We start from the raw sequence: 12,328 nt of genomic DNA on the forward strand, positions 1-12,328 counted from the left end.
CCTTGAAGCACCAAGGTTACAAACTGCTCTCAAGGTTTTTCCAACTTAATTTTCATAGACTCAGAAAAATCAAGTAATTCAGATAAAGCTTCAGATTAATGCCAAAACTATGTAATATTTATCCATATCCTGACTCTATCCAGAAAGACAGAACATATTTGGATAAGGTGGGTTCTCCTACCCTGTAAATATTATATCACAACTTCAGTGACTCCAATTTCCATTAATAAATGGGGAGAGACTTTGTCAAAAGGATCAGACCTCAGATTTTTAGAAGACCACTTGCTAGAGTATAGTGCTGCTAAAACAGCAGCCCTTTCTGGCCAGTCTTACAGGTGGCACGGCCCTTCTTTGCCCAGGAGGTGTTTAGGAAGGATTTCCTATACTGACCAAAAAACGCTGAAAGCCCAGCAAAGCCGCGACCCCTGCAGATGCAGAATCTCTGAGCCATTCTGCTTGTGTTACACAACAGCAAACACCTCTGCAAGCTGTGGGATTGCTTTTGATGTTTCCCATATATGTGTATACAAGTATATGCAAGATATACAAGCATTCCCCTAATAGATGCAAGGATTTGAGAGGAAGAGCAAGATGGTTTAGTGCATTCTGTGGTGGGCAATTTTTAAGGAAAAAAAACTCCCCAAAACCTCCATAAATTATAAAGAAATGTCTCAAAGAAAGAGCAGCTCTAGCCTGAGCTTCATGAACTTCTTTGTGGGATGTGAGAAAACAAACAAGGACAGAAGGAAAGTGCAGGACAGCAATCCTGCGAAAGGAAGCAGGGGCAATGTCGCCACTGGAACCTCACCGGCGAGGATAAAACTGCACGCCAAAGCAGTGGCACTCTGCGCTTGCTGAGGCCACACAGGTCTGCTGGTGCTTCAGATAAAACCCAAATGCTCTGCTAGAAAGATGCAAGGATCACAGCATTAAAAAGTTGTCATACGTAAGAAAATACTTTTTACAAAAGTGTAAAAATTCAGGCCATCTAGAAAAGGCCTGGATTTTAAAAGTTAACAGTTGCGTGCATGTACATACACAGACCCAGGAAGTCCTTGGAGTGATGCAATAAATTAAAACTTCTTAAATTAATCAATTCCTTAAAAATAAATGCATACAATGTAGTTGTGATAATTATTATACATACGATTAAAAAAATGCTATCAACAAACCCAATACAGTAAAAAATCTCCCTCATCTTCAAACTGTTTTGATGTTTTTTCCATTTTTCTCTATTCCTTGTTTCTTTCCATCTATCCACTGACATATGCATGTGAAACTGTGCGAGGATCAAGTTGTGTAACTGAGCACAATGAGCACCAACAGCTGCTTTTCCTGCAGAAGGGAGCCTTTGGTTTCTCCCCTGCCAAGGTTTAAGCTTTCTTCTCCACTAACCTCTTCTCACAGCATTACAGCTTCTAGCAATTAATAAATTGTTCAGTCGTGGCAGGGGGAAGGAAACGTGTTGAATTCCCAGGGTTACCTTTAAAACCATCACTCTGGCGGGTGCAAGCGTGCTCCCAGGAGAAACTGCTCCCAGCTCCAGCCCAGCAAAGCCCTGGGGTACCCAGGGGCAGTGGGGTGCAGGGGGGCCACACAGCATCTGGGCATTGCACCTTAGAAACCACACGGGCGAGCAAACACCCTCAGCAAACATCTCGCCGTTTGGAAAGCAAGTTTAGCGACAGAAGTGCAGATTGTCTCACACGCCCCTTCTTCTGGTCGCTCTGACACTTGCTCCTTCCTTTTTTATTTTAAACTGATAATTTTATACAGATTCAGACTTTTAAAAGGGGCAATTCAGGACTCGTCAGGCTCAGGAACCAAGCCAGCTCTGTGATAATAGGCTGGTGTAAAATTAGTGTGAAATGCCCACCTGGATCCAAGGTGTTCTCATTAACACCTCTGCCTCTCCCAAGAGACCCAGCTCGCAAACTGGCTGGGAAAAGTCTCATAGGTGAGGCGGAGGCATTCATGAGAACACATCAGTCCTGAGCTTCCTCCGAAGAGGAGAACCTGGTTTCCAGGCCTGTAAAGCAAAGCGTGCGGCCTGACAGGGCCCACAGGACTCCTCACTGCCAGGAGCTCAGCCCTCATCCTGCAGGCCAGATCAGATAATCAAACGTGATAAATTCCTCCAGTGGCATCACTGGGGACCATCATTTTTTTTATTTAGTGCCTTCTTCACCATGGGGCAGTGCTTCAAACCTGTGACAACCACAGGCAATGAAGAGAAACATCAGAGACTCAGGGAAATACAGGTTTCGTAACAGAAACTCTCCCCCTCCTCTCCCCAAGAAAGGACTTTCCAGAGATTTAAAGCAGATGAAATGCCTCACAACCAATGTGTCATCTGGTGATATTTCTCTTTCCTCCAAACAGTATGAACCAACCATTTTAATAATCTAGACAGCCAGCCTGTCTGGGCTTGGCATGCACCCAGCATCACACCTGAAAATGCCGGAGTGAATCCAAATCTTGCCCTTTCTTCAGTATCTTGTTGAGACTCTGAACTGCTCAACTTCCTTATTATGATTCTACTGTGAAATCTAAAGGATACTCAACAATACAAACCCCAAGAAAAATTACTTATCATTAAAAAACAGATTTCCTAAAAACATCTATAAAATGAAATCAAGAAACATTACATATAGCATATATAAAATAGGTCTGAAATAGATCATTATTAAACAGGGCAGTGATGCATTTTTCAAAAAATGAAGCTTTTTATAAGACAATTATCTCTCTTAGGCTATGTATTTTTATTTTTTTTTCTAAATTCAAATCCTTCGCAGCGATGCAAAGAGCCACCTCTTCCTCTCCGTGCCTCCTCTTCGCTGTCCACTTCCGCGAGCCCTCACTCTCCTGAACATAACTCCACAACGGTACCCTGCTTTGGAGCTGTATCTCCCTAGGCCTTGAGCCAGCGTGGATGAATAAGATTTTGGGAACAATATGCTTAGTGACTGTGAAAAAGACATGGCATGCCAACTACTTGTACCTCCTGCCAGCTGCTCCTGAAAGCATTAGTTGCCACTAGATCTGGAAAAGTCGTTTCGCCCCAGTTCTGCCAGACAAGTGACAAAACACTTGGGGAGCCCTTCTGAAAGGGGGGCTGGGGAGGGAGCAAAGTGAGAAAGGACCCAGCTGCCTGGAAGAGTGTCACAGACCAGCAGAACTCATAAAACACCAGAAAGTTTAGCAAGTTAATGTTATTATTAGCAATAATGTTTCATAAAAAGCACTAATATGTTTACATTTTGCTCCACTACCCAAACTCTTCCCCATGAAGCCATTTGACTTTCAACAAGGGGACAGTGTCTCCAACAGCTCCATCTCCAGGAACCTTCACTTACATTTTGAATTTCAAGGCCTGTTTTCAGCACAGAAGACTGGCTCTGCTCAACTCCAGAAAGGAGGCCATGCTTGTTCTCTAGTTTTAATTTTTTTTAATCATCATAAAAAGGGGAAAATGTTCTAAAAGTCTCTAATCTGGTAACTCTTTGGTACCTTCTGCTGCCTAAACTGACCTAACCTGGGATAAAACTCTGGTATAGTTTTTCTATAATTTCTTGAACCACTTCATCAGTAAACCAGCACCATGTCATAATCTCTTGGGTTGGGTGTTTTCTTCCACAAATCCTCTTCTGTTGCCAGTAAGTTTAATTTTTTTTTCCACATTGACAAAAATAATTTCTTGTAATCCAGAATGTCTGAAATAAGTTGTTAGCATCAAATCCAGGACTGGCAGCTTGGTATTCATTTGGAGACGTATGCCTAAATACACTGTCTTCCCCTGAAATCTCCTGCTCCTCACATCCCTCTGGCCTCAGCACATTTGCGGTAGCAAACAAGAAGGATAAGCAAATCTAGCAGCATGCTTGAAAGTTCTTCAAGGTTTAAAGTTACCAAAAAATGAAGTACTAAATTGAAAATACACTCAAATTAGCTGTTTCCCTCCACAGTGCGTAAGCAACGTATGTGACTGCTGAAACTTAGGCTCTGGTCTCAGGTCATCACCCTGCGTGCGATGAGCCCCTGGGAGCACACAGTGGCTTCAGTAAAAATGCACTGGGATCACAAAATGAGAAAGACAAAATATCCTGGAGAGTCTTAGCTGAATATAAATAACATTTGTTTTTCTGCACAGCAACTATGCTACTAGTGAAAAAGCATTTTTCTTCATATATAATTAGTTAAATAATTATACATATCAATCATACAATAAAGCAGATTATACTTATTTTCCCTAAGTCTTCTGACAGAACTTAAATTAACAAATCTTCTGTAAATTGGCTGTTGATCTATATGCAGGAAAAGATTAAACAGATTTGCTGGATTATTCATCAAACCATTGTGCTCATTTAATACCTGATCTTGCTCAAAAGAAAAAGAGGAAAAATTCTCTGTCATTGCTAAAAGCTGGAATCAAAATATTGAACCTGATGAATGAATATCAGGACCAGAGAGACAGCGCACCTGTGCCCTCTGAAGAAGACGCTGTCTTGGAGCCGTGCCGCGAGTTTACAGCAGCATAACAGCAAGGACCAGAACAGGAACACGTGGTAGGCATGGACAGACAGCAATGTCAGGTAGAGCATTTCCAAACACTGCTCCCACTGAGTCCCCACGTTTTTAAAGCAGGGTGACTCAGGGCAGGATCAACTCATGCATTTGTACCTGGCCTTTAGGCTCCACATTGTTCCTGCTCTCTGGCTCGGTGATAGAATCACAGCCTCGTCAGGGTTGGAAATGCCCTCTGGAGCTCATCCAGTCCAACCCCTGGAGAAGGAGACTTCATAGCCTCTCTGGGCAGCCTGCTCCAGGGCTCTGCCACGCTCAGGAAAGATGTTTTTCCTTATAAACATAAGGAAAAACACATGTGGGTGAACCTCCCGTGTGCAATGAATAAAGAAAACTCTGCTGGGGAAGGCTAGGAAATGCCAGAGCAGTCTGGGCAGCATTCTAGTTCTACACCTTCACTACCGAAAGGAAGATGAGTCTCTAAATCCTGCATATTATATGGCTGTGTTTGGAAACCGAATGTAACTAAATGTAAACACCACATGGTAAATGCCTGGCTACCCATGGACAGACATCTTTCTGCTTTTCAGGATAATGACAGTAGAGCAGTGGCTTTGTCATCGTCATCCACCCCTGGACAGACCAGAGCGGTTGGAAATGTTGTTGTGAGATGGATTTCCTAGGGTTATGACTTTTATACACACTATGAGCACTCTTCTAGACAAAGCAGAAGCATTTCTATTCGCAAAGCAGCAGCATTCACCATGACTACTGGTGGGGATGTTTTGTTTTGCTTCTTGTTTGCTTACATGTTTTCCTTTTCTGAGTGAGAGAGCAAGCATTTGTTCAGCTGCCATTGCATTAATGAGCTGCTAATTCTGTATGTCCTGCTGCACCAGTGCCAGCATTGCACACAGTGGTATTTTGTTGTCCTGGGAGAATCTGGGTCTTACACAGGTGGGAAAAGATTATTTCAATCAATACATATACATATATATATATATACACATATATGTGTGTGTGTGTATATATATATATATAAGTTTTTAGTGTATTGAAAATGATCCTTGTATTTTATTTTAAATCCTTTTTTTATAGGGAAAAACTAGTTTTCCCATATATACCAGAAATGAACATCGATCAAATAATTCCAAAAACTAAAGCAAACCTGATTTTTCCTGGGTCTAGAAAGCAAATAAAAGCATCTTAAAATTGCAGTGACAGGGGAAGGATAAATTGTGTGCTTCGAAACATATATATCTTCAAACTAATTTAATACTCAAAGGATTTGAGAAAGAGGGAGGAGGAGCTTTCACTTCATGGCTTTCTTTACATAGAATTTCTTCATAAATGGAGATGAAAATTGCTATCTAGATGCAGGAAGTCACACGTAAAGCATTACCAACCTCCATTTACAAGCAAATTAGCTATTATGGCATAGCCTCAGAATGCTATACTGGGTTTAAAGCTGAATTAGACTGTCACTATAATAGACGGAGTCTAAAAATTCTGGGCTTTTGCTCCATTCTTGGGCTTGGTTTTGCTCAAGCATCACCTTACAGAGCCTCTTTCCTGCTTTCCACTGAGCTCTGTCAACTCATGCAACCCTACAGCTCCAGCTTTGATTTCCAGCATAAACAAGGAGGCATAGTACAGCAGATTCCAGGTCCATGAGCTGTTTACAATTACTTTAGCCCTTTTCATTGTGAGGATGCTCCAAAATCCTTTGTTCAAGTTGGCTCCTTAATCCAACATCATATACATTTATCCTCTAGTTTAAAATACAAAGCTGCACTATGTGTGACCTGCGAAGATTACATTTCGGAATAAAACCCTAATTTAGGCATTGATTTGGCACATAAGGAAGAAAACTACAATTTAGTGATGAGCATAAGAAATTCCAATGAATTTACATAACTCACCTTGACATGGAGAGAGTGGTCAGCTCCCAGAGATTACGTGGCACTGCTAAATGCTTGTATATACTTGCTTTTCTTGCAGATTATATGTGACAAGAATAGTCTTGGGGAGTTATTATGTAAGAAGGACTACTTAAAGTTTATTCATTTTAGTGTAACTCCGACATTTCTAAATTCAAAACAGCCTGCTTCTTGCTCTTGTGGTGTTGGAGAAGCTCAAAGAATCTCCAGTATGGAAAATACATTCTCACTTCATAGCTCAGTGTTTCTCATGGGGGAGTGACTTTATCAACCACAGTGCACTACGTTACAACTTCTCTTATGAATAATTTCTATACCCATCACGCACTGCATGCTGCAGAGTCTCCTGGTGAGGTCCAATCTCCCTGCCCTAACACTCACGAGCCCTATTCTTGTAGTCGTACAGATTTAATGAGAAAAAAAAATGACTGTTTGAAGAAAGGAAACTTAGGCTGAATACTGAATGCCTAATTCAAGCCTCCACCGGTGTACTACGAAAACAAAGGGGCAGGAGTCCTTTTCAAAACTGGTTAAATTTTCGTGGCCCATCCAACTGAACCACAGTATTTTAAACATCAATGCTTCTGATGAGAGAATACAATTTGGCTGCACAGAAACTGTTCAAATATTAATAGTGAACTTCTTTCTTTGTACAGACCCCACTGATAATGCATAGAATTTGGATAATGTGATGCCATTAGCTTTGACTTTTACCTGGCACTGTCAGCACATGCATTAAGAGGAACCATAGGAGGATCCCACACTGGGTGGCCATGCAAGGACTTTCCTGGAGCCATACTGGAATGGAGAGCTACCCCAGTAAGCCACCCCAGTAGCCACCCCCTCTCACTCCCCAGGGGCAAGTGGGGCAGCAAGAAAAGCGGCACAGATTTTCTGCAACACCTTTGGTAAATTTGCACAGGTTTAGAGGCTTAGAAATAGGAAAAGGGAGACCAAAAAAAAGTGCAAGTGTCCTACTGAAGGCAAGTCCTCTCTATGGAGAACCGTGCAAGTTTCTGAACTTTGGTCACACTGCCTATGAAATACATGGATGAAATGTTAAAATCCATTTACTTGGCAGTATTTGGCTTCTAAGAGAACTTCTGAAGAATGCTGTGCACAGAGATGCCATCTTCATGGAAAACAACAACTGTTCCAGGACATCATCTGGCAATCTACCCCTTGTTTAAATATGCATGTACAACTTAGGAGATAAAAATGTTCCACAATCTCCTGTATGAAATCAGGAAATGGAAATAATCATGAGTGCCATGTCTAAAAGGGATAATTAAAAGGAAAAAAAAAAGAGTGAAGAATCCTGATTTACCCCTTGGCAGTTCCCATATGACAAACTGTTTTGAGAAAATATCCATTTCACCTTGGATTAATGTATATTAATCTTTACAGTTATTCTAGTACAGGTAACAAAAATAAAAACCTCACAAGCAGGAGTGACAGATTTCAGTTATCAGGTGATAAAAGCTGCCTACCTAATCTAATTTTTCCATAATTTTCAGGGACACCACTTCAACAGTGCACCTCTCTTGTCTTCTAAAATATTACCAGTTCCTGCTGGTGTGAGTGATTCAGGCGCAGCCACCAGAGCATTTTGGCAATTTTACCTCATAGTTAAAGCACACAATGGCACAATCTTATTAACTCGGCTTCATACTCTCTAAGACCAATTTCTGTCACCTTGTACCTCAGATCCAGAGCAATATTTATTCTCCATAGCCTATAACATCACTTCCATGCACACGGTTATCAGTACAGCAAGTCCTATTGCCTCTTCCCTTGGAACGTCTGAAAATCATCACTTAAAAAGGGCACGATGGGATTAACAGAAAACGATATTCTCCTTCAGGAAACATATAATTGCAATAGAATGGAAAATCATCAAGGTTATGAAACCCAAACCAATAAGCCTTACTTGTGCAAGGTTTGAGATGGCCGGTCGTTTTTCTCCAGTTGTCCATAGCAGCTAGTTTTTGCTTCGGGAATGAAGGAGTATTTTTCCAGCATGGCTGACGCAGCAGTGGCAATAATCCCAAGGCCATCCCGTACCCGAGCTTCTAAACTGTAGTCCCATTCATCGTACGCTGCTGAAATTAGTCCTGAAGGAAACTCCTTGGGAGTGATTTCGGTGTTACCACTAACCAGGCTGGGAACTATCCAAAAGAAGTCATAGCCAGTAAGGCCTAGGGAACGAGCCTCATCCAGTATGTAGACAGCTTCATCCTTGGAACAATACAGAAGGATGACGGATGAATGAATTTTCTTCAGCTGAATTTGGGTCTTGGCATCTCCAAAAGCAGTATCGAGTATGATGACATTCTGCATGTCCCAGCCCACAAAACTATTTTCCACGGTGGTCTTAATGACATTAATGAAGTCTCGATATCCAGGGAAGGTGGTGGTCACCAGAGAAAACACGTGCCAGTCATAATCCTGCATGATCTTCAGCATTACAATGGCTTCTTGCTGGATGGAAGCCCCAAACTGGAAGAATGTGGACATCACATCCTAGAATACCAAACACAGTGAAAGATTACTGCTTTTGTACAAGTCTGTAGGGAAGAGAACCTCTAAACCTCCTGCTCATTTAGGTCCACCTGTGCCTTATCATATTCATATCATTAATAAGCAACACTGACCATAAGTAAGTACCATAGCTAATTAAATTATTTGCCAAAAGGTGACAAACAGGTATTTATGTAGGAAATAATATCTGAGTGCTTGATAACTTGAAGACAACTGAAAACAGTACTTACTGAGGAAGCTCCCTAGAGACAGCCACCTACTGCAAACACTTCAGCTCTGGCAGGTAGCTTTACATTCAGCAAACTTACTGGGAATGCAAGCCAATAAATTCATACCAATTTTTAATTACAATGGAAATAAATCACAATGCACATGCTATCTAAGTATGTATATATGAAGAAGCTCTGTACTTCCAAACCTATTGTCTGAGGTATACTTCATTTCCACAGGTTCATTGGACTTGGTGGAAGCTGTCAAAATCTGCAGATTAATCATCCCCAGGTACTGAGCTGACTGCTGTTCGTGGCCATCTACTGACCATGCTCCAGTCAGAGCACATGGCCCAGTCGGTGATGCCTGATGAAGAAATACCAGGATGGGGCTCCAGGGACAACCAGCAAGTGGCCGGTCGCCTTATTAAAGAACTTAAATGGAAATAAATTCAAACAACGGCCTCATAGTCTGTAACTGGTGGTTGCAACGTCTGACAGCTGTGCTGACAATTTGCTACAAGACTTGTTTCTAATATTTGTCTTGGCTTTTTACAGTATTCATAACACTTTATACAGCACAAGGGCAGGTGCCTCTTATTTTAACAACATCTATCAGAAATAGGCAATACAACAATATATTTTGTTGGCACTACATTTACAAACACACTAACTGGTCTATTTTTCCCAAGTTGCTGTAAGGTCTAAATTTATTTTTTCATTTTACATTCTAGATTTATATACATCACATTTATTACAGTATCAAAGCTATATACAGTAACCTATATAATTCTTTTACTTAATTCTAATTTTACTTCAGCATTGATTCCTGACCAGTAGTGGCAACTTATGTGCAACATTTGCAGATACAAAAAGCATGAACTCCTGCTCAAAGAAAAGCTTATGATGTAAAACTAAGATATGAACTGTGCAAGATTTCTTATGCAGCATTTACAGGAAAGACACACAGTGCTTCTAATTTAAGGAGTTTTACGAATGTGGTTGTGAATTTCTATCCTATTTTACACTTGCAAGGAACAGAAACAGATTAATTGACTTACGTTTCATGGCAAGCTGGTGTTAAACATACAATTATTAGTGAGAATGGTAATTCAGCTCTACAGGTTCTCTGTTTTACTTATGGAAATCTATTCACAGCAAATTGAGTGTCTATTTTATTATTTTTCAATAGAAGATGAGCAGTGTTATTACTTTCCAAGTGTTCAGAACCTGGCACCAGGATTTTATACAGCTTGACAGCAATACCAGGCCAACAACTTGTGTCAGGTCACGGAGACTGATACTGAAGGCACAAAATACCACTGGGGGTGACGAAATCAGCTGCCACGGCTTCTTTGGTACCTCAGAGGTGGCATTCTCAATGCCAGTGCCAGATCTGCAGTGGTTTGGGGTCAATTACAGATGTTATGAAACATATTTGGGTGAAATATTGAATTTGATTGCTGAATGCTTCTAGGAGCTATCTCTTGGTGACCTGCACTGTATCCTTAACAATAAATAAAACAAACAAGGTTTTCTTCTGGAGATGTTTACAGCTAAAGAAACCCAGCACATGGAAAACCTACTCAGAGTCAGCATTTAATGGTTTAATTATTGATTCACTATTACAAAGTAAATTAGATATCTAGACACAATGCCATGAATCCAAGTTTGCTGTAGCTTCCTAATTGAATATAAATAAATATTGTAATGCAAAGTCAATCACTTCAGTTTTCTTCTCCAGCTCTTATCCTGGTTTTTACTTGTGATTATGCTAAATAACAGGAAAAATAAGCACAATAATTTACAATAAATTAGGTTATTTCCATTATATCCTTTCACTCTGCCTCATTTCCATTTATGCTTTATGGCACTAATGTAGTAGAATAATTCTTTCAACCAACCCATACACCTTCGCCTTCGTGCACCACAAGGAACTTTGCCAGTAAGGCAACTGAAGATGAAGTTTTTGAAAGCAAGAACCAATGTACATAGACATTTCCAACTGGGAAATGCAGATTTTTAACCTAGAGCAGTCTTTGGCATCGTCCCTGACCATGAACCACGGTCTTGTGCACGACAGCCGGTGTCACCATCTGACACCTCAAGCAAAGTGCTACAGATCAACCCTTTCCTTTTGTAAACATTTTCTAATAAAAATATTTATGAAAGTTTTGATTAAACGGTTTTGTGAAAGCTTCTATCTATATTACATGAATCCTTGTAGCATAATTGTGAATCTGAACTTCAGTAGAAATCAGGCAATTAATATCAATTTGTCATCAGAGTGATGGAGAAAATGTAATTCGACAGTGAAACAAAGTTTGGGTTCAGGACAAGTGGAGATAAAAATCCTCCTTGTGCTATCTGTATCTGAAGAGTTGCCATGTAGCTCCACTAACCTGAAGAGATGCTTTTGTAGAGCTGAAGATCTGACTGTACATGTGTGTTTGCAATGAATTCGAAACAGATGATTACAAGCAAATTGCAGCCTTAGGAACTTCAGCAGATATTTAAATGCGTATAAGGAGAATATTCAAGGACATAGTATCCATTAAGTTTAGGGGGGTGGAAAGGAAAGTTTAGTGAAGACAGAGCAACTAAATAAATAAAACTATGAGGGACCCAACTACTGTATTCTTAAATATCTACAGAACTGTTCATATTGGGGGTTTTAAAGCTTCATGTTCTTCCTGAAGAACATTATTATTCCTTTGCTTTATACAGACTTAAGATTTTGTTACATTAATTGTATTTTGTTTATATTTTTGCTACCACAGAACACAGCAGCTCTCTTGTCAGTCATTTCATTGATCAATATGTTAGTATAAGTTGCTTTTTAATTAGCGTACCGAGCCTATAAATCCATTGCCGTTGCCAGAATTGCACATTTCACTTCCCCAGTTCCAACAAATTACAGGAATGTTTCCCTCAGAACCTGATCTGTTTTCAGCTGTTTTCAGGCCATCTTGGTTTCCTAGCTCCAGCTTTTCCAGCAGCTCAGCAGGGCCAGTTCCCAGCAGCCCAGCAGCTGAGGGACGCCCTGGCAGGGGTTTGTGCCTACCCAGGAAAACACCGCACTCATTATGAATTAAACAAAGAAACATGTGGTAT

At 40.5% G+C, this 12,328-nt stretch overlaps 1 protein-coding gene across 1 annotated transcript in view; it reads right to left on the minus strand.

Annotated features, from left to right (window-relative positions):
* Nucleotides 1-8,987, minus strand: part of LOC104537055 (glutamate receptor ionotropic, NMDA 2A) — a gene marked incomplete at both ends in the record, with an annotated part of 57,660 nt that extends 48,673 nt beyond the window's left edge. Inside the window, one exon of the mRNA XM_010179836.1 lies at nt 8,395-8,987. Within this exon, the coding sequence (XP_010178138.1) occupies nt 8,395-8,987 (593 nt within the window). The remainder of the gene's footprint in view (nt 1-8,394) is intronic.
* Between the last annotated feature and the right edge of the window lie 3,341 nt (nt 8,988-12,328).

This window comes from Mesitornis unicolor, unplaced genomic scaffold (assembly GCF_000695765.1).
Source record: "Mesitornis unicolor isolate BGI_N332 unplaced genomic scaffold, ASM69576v1 scaffold2680, whole genome shotgun sequence".
Classification (NCBI taxonomy): Eukaryota; Metazoa; Chordata; class Aves; order Mesitornithiformes; family Mesitornithidae; genus Mesitornis; species Mesitornis unicolor.